Raw genomic sequence first — 17282 nt, 5'->3', positions numbered from 1 at the left:
TCAATAGAATTACACAAATCATATAGTTCCCATAAAATTAACCTATCTGCTGGTTGGAGGAGGCTGAGGAAGGAGATCCCTCACACCCTTTGGAGACTCTGTCCTTGTTCCCTTCCCAGCCTCTGCTTTGGAACACATGATCACCCTCATTAAGCATGATCTGACCCAACCCAGAACTGAAAAGATGCAACTCACCACAGATGGCATCGCTCTCATCTAAACCATCTCCGCAGTCGTCCTCACCATCGCAGGTCCACTGCTTGGAGATGCACTTGTTTGCAGAGCAAGCAAACTGATTCCAGGAGCAGGACGAATCTGGGGATGACAGCAGGCCCTGCATTTGTTAGGTTCACAACATCACTGCATTCCCTGCTGTTTCAAGCACAGTTTAGGATTTTTTGCACTGCTCCTTTCTCTCCTCCCAGTTTCCATGTATTAAAACACTCCAACTCTGTACAACCCCAATTTTGTTATTCATCATATTATCAATTTGTCAAGAATTTGCATTCACCAACACATTTTAAAAAATAAACAGTGACACATTCCAAAAGACATTCCAATATTTTCAAATATTTTGTAAAGTGGGATGAGGATAAACACTTTTAAAAAACTGAAGTTTAGTTTGCGTATTTAACAGATGCTACAACTACAGTGAACTGCTTTATTTGGGTAGTAGGACAGAGAGGGCACAGTTCAAATTTTCCAACCCAGCCTTCCTCCTGATATTCCTGATGTTAATATGATATCTTTTAAAGATGGAGTTATTTTTCTCACTGGAAAAAAAAAAAATCTGTTTGCTTTATCCCATTTACACCTTGCTATACACTGAAAATAAGAGCTTCTACATTCAAGATCAGACTGCAAAACTGTCCTAAATCAATGCTATTCTTTCCTGAAAAATTCAGGTCTTGCATTTTTCCCAGGGTTCTTTCTTTAAGAAAAAAGTTTCTTTTGTTGCAACCGATTCTGATGACAACAAATTTTAATATTAACATTAAAAAGAATATTAGGTAAGAAATCTGAATTTAAATCTGAATTGTAACAGGTATCTCAAAATGGGCAAGAGCAATTAATAGGCATTGACTTAACTGCCTTCCCTTTTGCCCACAAAAATCAGCTAACTCAGTTTACAGTATTGTAAACAAGTGTATATAACACCTGGAAATATAAACACCAAGTTATGCTTGAGAAATGTGGCCAACAGAAAAGATTCTGATTGCCACAGTGCACAGTACTTCCTAATTTCAAAGTTATGAGATTAAAATATACAATGTAAACTGCAAATCAAATATGGAAGCATGTCAGTGGGAACTGGGTCATGAAGAGAGTAATTTAAAATGTTCAGTCATGTTAAGAAGTAAAGAAAAAATACCACAAAAAACTGAAAAAAAACCCAAAAAAAACCCCAAAATTCAGGTTTTATTTAGTTTTATTTAAAAAGGGAATAGAAAATGTGACACTGCTTTCTGGTACAATTTCAATACAAAAATAATCCAGTCAGGTAATCCATACAAATTGAAAAGGCCAGCTCTCACTAGGAGTAGAACCAACCTGCTTTGTGTCTCAATTAGGAAAAGTTTAAGAATTTGAAAAGATCTGAGACATAACAGACCCTTAACCCAGTACACAGTTCATGCTTTATTTTATTTACATCACTTTTGTCCTTACTTTAAACAATTATATCTGTATAATCTGTGATGCAAAGCAATGCCTTCTTTGAGGTTTGGGTATTTCCTGCTGGGCTCCAGATACTGATTCAAATTCAGTATATCTGTAAAACTCTTCTAATGAGGAGTTGTGAAGAATTAGCAGAATTGTTAAATATTAAAGTAATAGAAAACCCTGTATATAAATATATCCTTAAGAGGAAAAAATAAATTAAAAGGCTTTCATTCTGGCATGAAATAGAATTTAAGGTATTGGCAGTATGAAGTATTAGAGTTGAATCTTAAAACACGGCATTAAAGACATTTTTACAGAATCTCTGAGATAAATGCACGCTTCTTTGTTTCCAAAGTGCATTAGTGACTAGAGAAATAAAAATAAGACAAAATGCTCACCACAGTGCAATTCATCTACTCCGTCCTCACAGTCTTTCTGCCCATCACAAAGCCAGGTGGTCAGAATACATCTTCCACTAGGACAACCAAAATAATTTTCTTCACATGTGGGTTTGTTTTGAACTGTGATAAAATAAAGAATGTAATGTAAAATGGTCTCTACTAGTATGATTAGGAGCCTAATACATTTCTGCTAAATTTCTGAATACTGATGGATAAAGTGTTTATGTCTAAAAAATGGAAAAAAAATAATTTGTGATCATAAAATAAAGTGATAGATAAGTAATTTAGTGAGCTGAAATAGTTATTTTTAATTTTTTTAGAGAAGAATCAGAGCACAGCTTCAAGCTAAATCAAAGGCTAGAGAGGAAAGTCGTTCAGTTTACAGGTTTTGAGGTCAGGCAGGTCAGCATTGCTTGTTGTTTTACACCAGCTGAAGAAATTGCCCTTTTGAACTTTCTGCTGTCATTTACAAGATAATCTAATTGTGGCAGTATTTTTGTCACTGGGAGAAGCCACAAATCTCATGCATGCACTGACTAACAGGAGCTACACCAGTGATGCTGGAGCCAGAGGTTTAGACTTGGTCAGAAATTAAAAAGTTCTCCCCTGTCTTTTTAATTTTGAGTCAGAAAGTAATTTAAAATTTGACTTTTATGAATAATTAAGAAATTAGGTGTGAGGAAAGAAAACATGCCACATGTAGAGTTGCATGATGCAAGCAGAAATATTAGTCTAATAACAGCTTATTTTCAAAATCTTAAGCAAGGACCTGGGAAAACCCAGGATGGAATTCCAAGCACTGGAGACCACTGAAACTCTCTGCCATGGTTTTCATTATTCCCTCAGTGCACTGGATTTGTTTTCAGCTTCCTCTCTTTTGAAAGGAAAGGTAAAGTAAACATTTATGGATTCTACAGCTGTATGAATTAAAAAAAAAAAAAAAAACAAAGAAGCGGAAATAAAAAATAAAGAAAGAAGTGGAACATCTGTGATGACCTGGTAGATATTAAGGATTCTCTAAGCATAGCTACCTTCCATGAATATTTTGCTGTAATTTTCTGTAAGAACAGTGACACTGAACCAAACTGCTAATGGGAATTGCAATATTCATAACAGAAACAACATTCAAAAACTTAATGTGCCAGAGCTGGTCAGTTTTGAATGAAATGGCAAAGGAAATCACATGTAGGCTGAGTGGGAATGATATTGCTTCCAAGTAAAGGGAGGAATGATCCAGGCAATTAGTCACACATTAAAATGATGGAACATTTTGGCACGCATTTGGAATTCAGAGAGAAGTAATACAAATAAATGGACAATGGAATAAAGTGCACATTAGTGTACTTATGCAACATTAGTTTACCAAAGCTGTAGCACACTGCTCTCAACATTTTGTGTGGTATGGAAAAAAAAAAAAAAACAACTTCCTTTGTCTAAAAATACAGCAAATTAAGCTATTTTGACCTTAAAGAAATGTTATATACAATAAATTCTACATAATTAAGAGACAATCTAGAGAATGTAGAAAATAGAATGGAAATCTAAGTTAATATGCATATATTTTATAGGACTGATGGATGTTCTTAATGACAGGCTGGCTGACAGTACTGCTGAAGTCCCAGATTCCTCTGGATCCTGGCAATATTTTGTCAATAAATTTGGCACAATGAATATGAGAATTCTAATAGAGCCTTCTGGTGACACAACAGGATCATCACATAGGAAAAGATAACATTAAATGGAAAGAATCAGATTACGTCCACTACTATGCAAAAATTTGATGGTGTTGAACAACATAAAATCAGAAGTTTTAATTTTACAAATGAATAAAATTTATTATGTAGTAAATATTTACTTTTATTTAACACTAATTCTTAGAGGAAGGTGAGTTACTGGTCAACAGGAGGTTAATTTCCCTCTAGAATTAATTAATTATAAAAAGAAATAGAAATTTAAAAAGTTTTCATTTTTTACTTAGTATTAGCAAACTCAAATGAGGGGCTCTGGATAAAAATGGAGCAAACACATAAATGCCCTCCTTCATTAGTTAAGAATTGAATATTATGAATATTTCATCAGTTAACATTAAATAGAACCCCAGTCCTGTGTCTGGGGCTCAAGTTGTTATGATCCCTTTCTCCTGGCTGCTATCACAAAAGCAATAACCCTGGATTCTACCCTTGCAGCCTATCCCAAGGACCTCCACCAAATAAAAGAGAAAGTAAAACAAGTCAGCAAGAAAAGAAATACCACCCACTAAAGCAGTAGCTAATAAAAGTTCCTGAGTGATTATGCTGATGCTTGATTAGCTTGACATTTTAATGACTCATGTTTTACTCAAATAAAAATGATAAATGGCAGGCCTAACATGGAGGAAATAGAAAGCTAGACATCACAGTTTGCTTCAGAAAAAAAGGGTCAGTATCCATTGTAATAATTTGCATAATCCCAGGAAACACAAAATAAGGGTGAATAAACTGCATTTAGCATTGCAATAATGTCTATGTTAAATAAATCAGTATTGAGCAAATAAACATTTTGCAACACAATGAGAAACACTCTTCCCTCCCCATATAGGACTTTTTTCTTTGCTTAAAAGGTTAATTAATGTTTTGAGTTTGGTTTTTTTTTTTTTTTATTTTTTTACAGTTACCTGGGCATTTTAATTCATCTGTATAATCTCCGCAGTCATTAGACCCATCACAAATCCATTCTGGCAGTATACAGAGGGAAGTTGAATTACAGCTGATAAATCCTGAAGATTTTATCCCAAGTTTATAGAAGTAAGCACAGTTTGTATTATCTGGAAAGAGACAGAAAATTACCACACACCTAACAGAGCCTGAGAGCCTCAACATTTAATTTTCACGTTGGGCTCAAGGAGCCCACGCAGGTGTTGGAATCCTAAGCAGCAACACCCAGGAATGAACTGCTCCATAACAAGGAATAATCAGGGAGCAGCTGCTGGGAGGGAGCACAAACACAAACTCAAACTCACTGCAGTTCTTTTCATCCGAGGCATCTGCACAGTCAATGATCTGGTTGCACTGCGCTGATTTCCCGACGCAAGCCCCATCTGCACAGCGGAATTCTGCCGGGGCGCACGCCGAGTCTGCAACATATGGTTATAAAGGATGTAAATTTGTGTGCTAAACACACTCTTCAGATGCACACCAGACACATGATGATGCTTAAGCCTTCTGCCTTTCAGAATAAGGCATACAGAACACACTGTACCTTCCAGCAGACATATGATTTGGAGTTTATTACACCTTCTAAGGTGCTAATTTTTTAATTTATTTTTTTTAGCCTAAGAGTGTCTCTAGGTAATTCATTTTGGGATTATCAATTGTCCTGGTTTTGCACAATTGCAGATTTCCCTTGGTGGCTGCTACTTGTGAAAAAATTGAGAGCTACAAGAAGAATGTTTTTTTTTTTCTTGTGAAATCTCCATAACGTTAACAAGAGGGACTTCTCTCCCTAAGTGAACTGAAGAAAGACTTTTCTAGAAGTGGTAAACTTACTGAAATTTTAGGTTTTGTTTCTTTACATTGCCAGTGGGAAAGAAAAGGTGGTGGGGGGAGGAGAACTGCTCTAAGGGATTTGTTCTGATTCCTATTACTCTTTTAGTTACTGATGGTAATTTTTTCTTTATACCCTTTTAAAGTTTTGAGCATGCTTTGCCTTCCTCCTAATCCTACCTCACAGCAGGAAGTGAGTGCACTGGTGATTGGCCAGCACTGAACCCACCACACTCATTGGTGCATTGGCCAGAAATCTCAAAATTGGCAAAATCTCAAATTAGCAAACCAAAACCACCACATGAAATTGGTGTTTCCTCCTGGTTTTGGACTGAAACTGCCACATCATCATTTGAGGGAGGAAAAAGCATTTTCAGGATCATCTGTGAATCTCTGAGATTTATTTCTTGTAAGACCAGTTTGGGGTTCTTGCCTATATGTTTTTCCCTTTACTTATATTCAGATCAATGATTAAAAATAATTTGGTGCCTTCAAAAAATGCTTCTTACTACAGCTATTCAGCTTTTAGTTATAAATCTCGTGGAATAATATCCCTGCCAACCTTTCTGAATTGTAACTAAGGATTTGTGTGGTCTGCTTGCTGGTCTATATGCATTGGCTGTTGCACAGATATAAATATTCATGTTAAAAGATATAAATCAAAAAACAATTCTGATATGAAGAGGAGAACAATTCTAGGAAGCTTTACAAAGGACACGGACACTGCCATGCATCTGAGAAGCAGAGAAATAGAGCATTTGCTGCTTCAGAGAAGATGCACTTGCAGAGGAGAAATCACCATCTTTCAACCTGTCTGCGGTACAGTTACTCTCTCATTACTTCACACAAAATACAGAACCTGTATTTTATATTTTATACATATAAAACATAAAATATTATATGCATAATGCATATGTATATTTTATATTTTATAGCCAAAACCACTCTCCTTCTAGAAGACTGTAGGTGCAAACCAAAATCAGCCTCTGCATCAATCCCATCATATGATTAAATCACACGTTATTTTCCAGCTACTCCTATTTGCATAATGAGTATTTACAAAGCAATATTCCGAAATCGCCTTGGAAATAAAATGCCATTTACCTTTGCAGTCAAATTCATCAGAGTTGTCACCACAGTCATTGGCACCATCACAGACTTTGTCACTGGGAACACAGCGGCGATTGGAGCACGGCTTGAAGCCCTTCCGACAGCCTCTGTTTTCTGGGAAGTTAAATACCAGCTCATGATTGGATTGACACCTCATGAAAACAGCCTTACCCTCAATCCAAACAAACGTTCCAGAACAATATTTTAATTGATGATGCATTCCAAGCTACCGGAAAAAAAAAACTTCAGAAATTGTTCATCTATTATGCAGCAAAGCTTGGACTGATAAAGGGATAAAGAGCAATAAATGAAAGCATGATGAGAAAGAATGACCAAAAGAAAAAAAGAAAAAGGGTGGCCTAATTCCCAGCTTTCATTACTTTGGTACAAAATGCCCATGTACTTTAAATGCATTTGTTTTGACACACTTGTTTGGGTAGAATGTTTGCACGTGACATCACACAGAATTAAGTATACCAAATTTGGCCTAAACTGAAACAGGAATAAATGGAGAATAAAATGACAACAAATATTAGCAGAGAGATTTGTGGATTTCTGAGCACCAATACCAACAGCATTCTGCTCAAGAACACTAGTGAAGAATGTATGAATTTTACATATAATGATATTTTTGAAAATTCAAGACTGATTTACTAAAGCTCTAATTATTGCAGAAGTCACAATAATAATGTTCACTGCATTAGTTAATCAAAATAATGAGTCCAGCACTCTGATCTTTATCAGATTCAGAAAGCAACATCCTGTATATGACCTAGTGCATGAAAGGACCCCAGTTCTTCCAGGTTTTTTTCTCCAATGTGTAGAAAAATATTTGGTACAGTTGATTTAAATGAGGCTAGGTGTTCACTGTCACACTGCAAATTAAAAGAATGTCCTTCATAAAATTATGTGGCAAATCCATGGAAAGACAAATTGTTGGTTCTCAGAATCACAAAATCATGGAATGGGTTTGAAGGGACCTAAAAAATCATCTCCTGCCACCCCACTCCACACCTTTCACTATCCCAGACTGCTCCAAGCCCTGTCCAATCTGGCCTTGGTTACTTCCAGGGAGGGGGCAGGCACAGCTGCTCTGGGTAAAAAATCTTGTATTTATCAATCTAAAAATTTAATAACTAGCATTTATATATTTTATGTTACCGTACAATAAAGTATCTTCCATCTTTAAAAAAGCAGTTAGCTATGTTTTTCTTTATTTTTGTTCTAGACAGAAACATGAGAACATTTGACATGCTTTTTATTAAATATGTCAGTAGATACATGAAGTTTGGAAGAAAAAAATATTTTCAGGTAATTTTTTCCATGTCATGTCAAGGCTTTCTTAATGTGTGTTGGCATTTTCTTCCTGGGCATCTTGGCCAAGCAGTTGGTGTGAATAAAAGGAAGTAGTCTAAGCATGTATAACACCATAATGACAACAGGAAGGTGAAAGATCTGGAAATACCCACCACAGTAAAAAAGTTTCTCATCAGACTTGTCCTTACAGTGAGCAATGCCATCACAAGTCAGCTGATAATCAATGCATTCACCATTCCCACATTCAAACTCTGAATAGATGTTGCAAGTAGAATTTTTACCTAAAAATAAACCACATTAGCATGTAATTTTTAAAAGCTTTTACAACTAGTGAAAATGAGAAAACATGCTGGCTGCATTTCAATTTTGACCTACACGAATTTTGAATTTACTGTTTTGAGTACAAAACAGTAAAACACACCATGGCATCAGAACTTAAAAGCTTCTACAAAGAGAACCTGTAAAAGAAAATACATTGACAAATATCCATGAAGGAACATGTAGTGAAGCTATTCACAAGCACCCATTCTGATAAGATAAGAACTTTGGAACTACTGTGCTCAGCTTCCTTCTAATCACCCATGCCTTGCCAACTCCCAGCTTCAATGATACAACCTAAACCCCAAGGCAGAAAACCTGCTGCTTCCATTTTACTGTTTTCTTTTATTCACAGAAACCCTCCCCTTCTCATCTAGTGGATGTTTTATGTATTATTTTAGAAAACAACCAGGTGCACGCTTAAAATTTTTCCTCTTTTACTTAAGAAAAAAAATATTTCACAAATTAGACACAACAATTTGGTCATGAACTTCAGGATAAGTCATACATCTGCTTCATGAGCATGGTTCTAACCAAAATATCAAAGTGAAGAGAAAAGAGGTGCATTTAGGACAACTCACTAAGAAGAACAATGGGGAAATGATATCCAATTGTTATGCTTCTTTCTTGTTTCGATTATAATCACGTCAGTACAAATTCAGGGAGAACCAATGTCTGCTATATGCAACAGCCAAGCCAATATAAATTGAAAATATTTCTTGATTTGATTGAAACATGAAGAAAAAGTGTTGAAAACAGATTCTGAACAAGGTGAGATCTGGTCTTGAATATGATTTATTTAGTCCTTACATTTGAAATATTTTTATCTCTTTTCCCTCCATTTTCTAGCATTGTATGGAGAATAATTATCAATTACATTTGTAGTTCATCTGTTCAGCATCTTAGACTGCAATCTTTAGAAAAAAAAATGAAAAGAATAAAAGTATATATAGTATAACCTGCCCTCAATTTGAGTCTAAATGGACACCCTTGTAGAGATTGCTTCAAACTCCATCTTGCAGAAACAAAGAATTTTAAATGCCTTTCAAATGGTTTCTTTGATGACATGTACTTACATGTCAGAGTAGTCATTACCCATATCATCATCACTCCCTCTTAGAATTTCACTGAAGCTTTGTCTCAAGACTCTTGACTGGCAAGAAGTTATACAGCCTAATTACACTGTGAAAGGACAGTTAATTCCTTTTCACAGCTGGAATTGCTAACTTTTAATTTTATTGAGTATCACTTGCAATTCTGTTATGAAGAAAGGAACTTTTGATATCAAAGCTAAACTCTAGTCTGTCTTGTTTCCATCCTTTATCTGCTACTCTACCCCATCATTTAATGTCTTTTTTTTCCTGATAGCTGAGATCAACATTTCCTGCAAACACTCTACAGAATAATTTAGAAGATTAAATCTTATTTCATGTCCTAGATGTCAATTTAAACATGGTTTTACCTAAGAGCAATTTTAAGAGTTGCGATGCATTTGGAAAATAGAAATGCCATATAATTATAAAATAAATTGTTAGGCATGTGAATTAATCTGCTGAACCTCTCTCACTTCCACTGCCAATCACTGGTTTGACAACACAGAGATAGGTGAGAAAGTGCTTTAATTAAGGTTCAACTTCAGTAGCTTCTCCCACATAACCCTAGGGAAGGATACTTACAGATATTTTTATATCAGCAGTAATTGTGAGAAATACGTAAACATCCTATTAATAAGAAACAGTATCCCACCACCATAATAGGAGTTTAAGGAGAGTATGAACACTTCTTAACCCCCCAAAAGACTTACAAGACAATAGAGTTAAAAGCCTGGTTTGTGCTGAATTGTCAGACCAATTTTTACAGTATACCGAAGAAGTAAAATTAATGGCTTGGGCCAAATGTCCCATGAAAGCCAAGTGCCTCACAGCACAGAAATACATTGTGTCTGCCACCATTACTTACTCACACATCTGTTATCATCTATCAGGACTCTGTCCCCTCTGCACGAGCAGTTCACTCGTCCATCAGGCGTCAGAAGGCACAAATCATGGCAGCCTCCATTCATTTGTGCACAGGGAGATAACTCACCTGGAAGACAAACAACAAGAGGTGAACTCTTATTTTATTAAATTTGCTTCAATGGCCAATGTCTTTGAGAGAGCAGAAGTCACCATATCTCAGATTCATGGGCAATTGATTTGGGTTTTATCAGTCAGATGAAAATGTCAGCATCCCTCAGATGCTGGCATGCTAAAGATAAACAAACACCGGAAAAATAACAATTTTAAAAACCTGCAACTTTCAAAACTGCAGAAATTTGACAGGAAAGTAGTTAACTGCTATCCACTGAGCTCAGCGCCCATAGTAGAACATTCTGAATAATGCTTATTTACTTGGTGCCCTGGGTTGTAAGATATGTGTGTATTCTATTTGTCATTTTCTGTTCATTGGGCAGTTTTTTTCTTTATCTCTTCCACAAACCAACCCTCCCTCCAGGAGATCTCTTCTGTTCATGGCCGGTGAGTGTCCCTGCATGAGGTGATAAAGTTCCATCATCCCATGGGGAGATGCTTCGCCCAGGAGGAGGAGCCAAGCATTCCTACCTGGATACAATCTGACCTTGGGAACACCACAGCAGCCTTTGCCCACTGCATTCCCAGAGGAGCAGCTTTCTTCCCCACTGCATTCCCAGAGGAAGCCCAGGCCCATCTCCAGCAGCCCTGGAGCTTCAGAGGAAAACTCCAGCCTTGTGCAGGATCCCTGCTCCAGCAGAAGCACAGCTGGCACTGCAGGAGGGCTGCAGCCACCATTTCAACTGGACTGCTACCAACACCCTGACCCAACGGGTGTCAGGTCATCAGGTCATGTTCTGACTCTGTAAGTGGCTTAAGTGGCTTTGTTTTTTTTTTTTTTTTTTGGTTTTTTTTTTTTTGGTTTTTTTTTTTTTTTTTTTACTATTGCATTTGTATTTAAATTTTCCTATTAAAGAACTGTTATGCCTATTCCCATATCTTTTTTTGTCTGAGAGCCCCTTAATTTCAAAATTATAATAATTTGTAGGGAGGGGGTTTACATTTTCCATTTCAAGGAAGGCTCCTGCCTTCCTTAGCAGACACCTGGCTTTTCAAACCAAGACACTTGGGAAAAGGTTATACCCCATCTTTGCTTAAGGAAAGAATTTATGAAACACCATATAAACTTTGAACTCAGCTAAAACTAAGTAAAATCCCCAAAATGAATGATGTTGGCTTTAAGAAAATGGCTTTGTAGCTTACAACTGTTGGTGTCGTTGGCGACAGCGATGATTCCCATGGGCTGGTGTGGGATGTCAGAGCGGAGAACTTTGGTGTCTCCTCCTGTGTATTTGCTGGAACGCAGGATGGCTCTCCTTACTCCATCTGACCAGAAGATGTACTCATCATACACAGCCAGGCTGAGGAAGGTGCCTGGGCCAGACTTGACAATGACCTAAAATGCAAAAGTGCAGAAAAAGAACAGAAGAGGAAGTGCTGTCACTGAATGAGAAGATTTTAAAGTGCAAACTGTGACTCCCATCACGTTAGGCAAAACACTTAATAGTTTTTTACCTCCAGCACCTGGGGAAATGAGATAACAGCACTTAAAATATGTTAAAAGGATGCAGCAGGCATCCAAATTTCAGAAAACCAGGCATCTGTTCCTTAATTTAAAAAATCACAGTTTATCTAAATGTGCCCATAAAAATACCTGCTCAACACTTTACCTGCTTAATAGCTCCAACAGAAGAGAGAAGAGGTTCTTTCAGCATGGCTGAAAGTCTAAAAATTCAGTCTTTAGGAACCAAAGTTTTTCAATCTTTAGGCACTGAAGTGCTTTAGAACTGAGGAGTGCTCATCACATCATCACATTAGAAACTTGACCCTAGACAATAAGTGTTTCATGTTTCCCAATTCAGAAAAAAAAACTCACCGCAGTAATAACTAATTTAAAACCTAGAAGGAAAAATTAATTTAAGGTCACTATATAGTAAAATTTGAAAAAAAAAATCTAGAAATACAATGAATTTGATCCTAATCCAAACCACAGCTCCTGTAAATATATTTGTATATGTTCTTTCTTTCCATGTATCAGAATTAAAAATTTCATATGAACAGTTTCCCTTCTGAAGAATCTGATGAATTTATACCAGTTTTTTAGTTGAAAGTTTAATTTTGGCTGAACAGAATTACTGGAAAGGGGTTAATATTTCTTTATTAGATAATGGACATAAATAATACTCTTAATATTTTTATTGAATTGTGTTCTAGGTTTCTATGTGAAATAATAGTAAGTTATGTATAAATATAAAGTGGGAACAGTTCTCACCCAGGTTATGAAAAAAAAAAAACAAAACTATGTCTATGTGGTACTTATCATAGGGAAATTGGGATAAAACTAGAAAAATAATATCCTTTAACATATCTACTTAGATCACCATGGTTTTCCATCTGCTTTGTGCGCTCTATCCCCCTTCCCAGAGGGAGCTTATAACAACAATGAGATTTCATGGAAATCTCCATGAATCAGCAATGCTTTGTGCTTGCAAGGGGATGCTGTGTGACAGCTCTTTAAAAAAGGCTGGAATGAGAAGGGAGTAGTAATAGTCAATCCCATATTTAATTATTAAAAAAAAATCATTGTGGGTGTGTAGGAAGTCTTTGCCTCCATATAGCAAATGCACCTGCTATACAGGACATCCAAATTTCATTTTGTGAAACAAAAGCCCCCAGTTTTGATACTGCAGCTATGTCTCAGAGACTAAGAATGTGCCCCAGTTCTGCAGGATTCAATACCAAGGGATGCTCCAAGTTTGTTCCCACCTGTGCCAGTTCAGGGTAGCTCAACAACCTGCTAACATAAATAATTCTACTCCTGTGCACAGGAGCATTCCTGTCCATGTTTAAATTCACTGATACAGACAGAATGTCAAAATTGCTTACATTAATCAGATAATTATAACAAATTCTGCTTCACTATGCACATCATGTATTTCTGCATATTTTGAAGAGAGTTGGACAGCATATCATTTTACCCAGGCAAGATTTTTTTTCCCCACAATAAATATCCCAAGAGGACAACTTTTCTGTACCCAATATTTTTCCATGAACGAAAAGTATTAAAAGATAAATGGGAATAAATTAATGGAGAAAGATTTCTTCTCTAATTGTGCACATTTCCAGTAAGAGACTTTTCATAATACACTCTTAAAAGCTTGCAGTATTTATATTCAGACATTTCAAGGGGCAAAAAAATTAAAAATCATGAATGTTTCTGAAAGATCATTATGAAATCTGGCCATGCAGATTTTTCAGCCCCATATTCTTCTCTGTGATAGTGTGAAACTGTCCCAGTTAGAAAGATTTTATTGTTAAAACCAACTAAAAGCGCTGCCCTGCTCAGCTTTTTGTGCTGGGGAGTATTGTCCTAATTTAAGTAATAAGTGGGAACAATAGTAAAAAAATTCTTCCAAACTTGAAAGAGTATTCTTGAAACCAAATACTGGTTTTAAAATACCAGCTCAACACAAAAATCAATAAACCCTTACAATCCACTTTAAAGAGTCAGTTCAATATTGCTAAATGATTTTGTCCTAATTCATTGTACTAGATTATTGTGGTGAGCAGAATGAAGAACGAAGCTGCTATCTGGAAGGAAACTCATTACATTACCACTAGCCTTTCCTGTTCTGCTACCCAATTTTTACCCTTGTTAACCTAACTGAAACCAGAGAGCAATGAAGCAGAGATACTGGAGAAAGGGTAATCTGTCTAAACAATTTTTGACAGGTGGTTGAGGACTGAAACACCCCGAAGAATCTGAGATCACCAGAAGAGTGGCCCAGTCACAACTTGCATTGATGTCAGAGAAATCCAAGATCTCATCCAGGTGGACAGCACCCGGGCAAAGTAAAACAGCTGCCCTGGAAATATTATTTTTCACTAGGTTAATAATAGAGTTAACAGGCTGGATTCTGGCATTGCTTGTGCCAGTAAAAATGCATCTACAGCGTGATCAGCCACTGAAGTGCTGCTAGAGGCCAAGCAGCCTGCTGGGCTTTTCCTTCTGCCATAACAATCCTCATCTAAGCAATGCAGGAAGAGTGAGAACCCAGATCAGTGCTTCTGACAGCATAATCAGCTGATTATCCCACAATAGGTATTGGTGTAACACACCAGAGCTCCCAAAAACCCTTCAAAAAAGAGCACTGGACTCAGATTATTGTGTCCATGAGGTTTTTATTTTTTTTTACTGCAATGGAGAAGAAGAGGTAAATTGTCAGAAAGCCAAACCAAGAGGCATGGTACTCAGAAAAATTGGAAGTTTCAATGTTCAATTGCTGAGAAAACTCAATGATCCTTTTCTTGCTGCTGCAAAGTGAAAGCCAAAGACCTGATCAAAAAAGTAGTATTTTAGTAAGGGTTTCTGTAACTAAGTGGCATCATGTCCTACTTCATGTCTGTGATGCCTATTTTGTGACACCTTATGCAAAGATAGTTAAACTATTTAATCACAATCTACTAATTACTTTGTATTTCTGTTCTGTGTTCATAAGTATATAGTCAGAGAGTGAAAACTTCAGAATACATTTGGTTGGTTTGCCAAGTTTCTGATACAGTTACTGCATCTGAAAGCATTAGTGAGCTGGGGTCAATTTTTTTAGAAGGAAAACAAAAGGAAAAAGGAAAAGCACATGCCTATCCATGCTGACTGTACTTCAGTTCTGCTCTTACAAGCTTGGCTCTCCTATTTCATTCTGAAAAAAATATTTGTCTAAAATAATGTGGGGAACTTCTGGATAAGATTCCAAAAAGCCATATAATTTTCATTTAAGATGAAAAAAATATTTCAAAGCTCATATACTGCATATGAAGCAGTTTTGACAAGTTAACAGTTATCAAAGGGAGTTGATATGCATTTTCTTGTAAAGCTGGGAATTGAATACAAGCCAGAACATGCCCTTCATTCATTATATCCTGAACTTTGGGAGGTACAAAATCACTGAAATGAAGATTTCATGAAATATGAGAAATGTAGGGCTAAAGATGTAACAAATCCAAAAGCACAGATCAACTGCCTTCAGCACATTCCTAGTAAAACATCTGCTAGAGCTGAAACTAAAAGAGTGTTCAAGGACCAAAATATATTATGATGAAAGACTAATGGAGAACAGTTCAATATCTGAAAATGTATAGTTAGAAAATATTAGAAATAAGATTTGAGTAACACTTAAGCATTACACAAAAGAAATTCTGAGCAAACTGAGCATTATTTGTATTTCAATCAAGTTAAAAGTCTAATATACAACTAATACTTGGAGAAAATTAGGCAATTAATCTTTCTATAACAATTTCACTTTGAAGATGCTAATGAATGTAAACAAACCTACAATGAGTATGCACAGGATTTTTGTTTTACTTACATATCTTTGTGATCCATCATATTCACACCTCTCAATTTTTCCCAAGCTGCCATCTGAAAAGTAAAGTTTCTCTGCCCTGTGATCAATGGTGAGTCCATTTGGTGTCAGGATATCAGTGCTAATGATGACCTGGGCATTTTTGCCTGAGAGGGTGGATCTCATGATGCTTGGGAGCTGCTCATTCCAGTTAGTCCAAAACATTAAGCTGTATTAAAATCAAAATAACAAACAAAACCATAAGATACATTTTATAATTTAATTCTCTACGAAATGAGCAACAGAGAAAAAAAACCAAAAAAAACAAATACCTTCATAAACAACTCTGAATGACATCTACAAATAATTGTGATAATCAGTAGTAAATAAGAAAATGCAACAGTCTATAAATAAATTATATATATAAATTATAGCAGTTTTGTAGTTCATTAATTTATATAGGAGTACAATTTTCTTCTCTTACAGATCTCTTCAATCCTGATCTTCTCTCTGTACTAATTTACTATTAGAGAGAGATACAAGCTGTGTAATGATATAAACTTAATTTAGCTAATGTGTGTATTAGTAATATTTAACAGTGAAATTAATCTGCAGCGTCTCCCATGTTAGAGCTGTAATAGAGACCCAAGGACTGATGTGCAGAGAGTTGATAATGGGAAGAAAAGGACCTTAATGTGCTCTACAGGAGGCTCAGTCAGCCCCTTGTTGCTGTTAACAATGACAGAAAATGTTATGGACCGGGCTGCTGATGGAATTCTAATCCATGGACTGACAGAACCTGCCCTTCCTCTCACTGTAATCTTCATCAGAGCTTTGGGGTTTATTGGTGGTACCTTGGTAATTGCATTTTAAAATGCAGCATAAATTCTAGATTGCATTAACAGGACATGAAATCACACATGGAAATATGCTCCAGTATTGATGCAGCTTTGTACATTCAGCTAACACAACTAAAAATAGAGTTTAATATGGCAGAAATGTTCCCCAACTTCCCCAAAAGACAGAGACAGTTACAAGAAGTAGAAAAAGCAGCTTGCCTTTCTCCTAGAATTAACAGAGAAAATTTAAAGTACCTCAAATGTGTAAGACACTGAAGTAAAAATAAAAATCCTCTCACACAGTATTTTTGAGAGTGGTGGGTAGGAACTAAATTAGACTTTGCATGATTTTGTCCATTGTTACATACTTTTATACAACACTGATATCTGTGATAAACACATGGGCCTCTGTCCTGCACACAAGAAACTCAGACTTCTTTTTGTAAGTGCTTCAAAATTATTTCGGATTTTTTTTTTTTAAACTCAAGCTGTAAGAGTGATGATATGCCTTGTGAAGCCTGACCTAGGCCTGACCTCAGCCTAGAAGGCTGAGCTAAAAAATAAAGTAGGGATTTATTAGGAGGCCTCAATGGGTCCACCTTGGGCAGCACAAGAGCCCAGCCAGGGCTACACCCAAGATGAACCAAAATGGTCACAAAATGGGCAACTGGTCACTGGTCTCTCACTTTTACAAGTTCTTGTC

The 17282-nt window shown here is 36.3% G+C and overlaps 1 protein-coding gene across 1 annotated transcript in view; it reads right to left on the bottom strand.

Annotated features, from left to right (window-relative positions):
* LRP1B (LDL receptor related protein 1B) overlaps nucleotides 1-17282 on the bottom strand; it is a 633449-nt gene that overhangs the window by 113134 nt on the left and 503033 nt on the right. The window contains exons 43-51 of the mRNA XM_068195161.1: nucleotides 15765-15969; nucleotides 11602-11794; nucleotides 10289-10414; nucleotides 8164-8292; nucleotides 6689-6808; nucleotides 5062-5175; nucleotides 4717-4866; nucleotides 2061-2183; nucleotides 196-315 (exon numbers count right to left, since the gene is read on the bottom strand). Coding sequence (XP_068051262.1) covers nucleotides 196-315; nucleotides 2061-2183; nucleotides 4717-4866; nucleotides 5062-5175; nucleotides 6689-6808; nucleotides 8164-8292; nucleotides 10289-10414; nucleotides 11602-11794; nucleotides 15765-15969 — 1280 coding nt within the window. The remainder of the gene's footprint in view (nucleotides 1-195; nucleotides 316-2060; nucleotides 2184-4716; nucleotides 4867-5061; nucleotides 5176-6688; nucleotides 6809-8163; nucleotides 8293-10288; nucleotides 10415-11601; nucleotides 11795-15764; nucleotides 15970-17282) is intronic.

Source organism: Anomalospiza imberbis, chromosome 7, assembly GCF_031753505.1.
Source record: "Anomalospiza imberbis isolate Cuckoo-Finch-1a 21T00152 chromosome 7, ASM3175350v1, whole genome shotgun sequence".
In the NCBI taxonomy this organism is placed as follows: domain Eukaryota; kingdom Metazoa; phylum Chordata; class Aves; order Passeriformes; family Viduidae; genus Anomalospiza; species Anomalospiza imberbis.
This window is presented reverse-complemented; position numbering and strand designations above follow the sequence as displayed.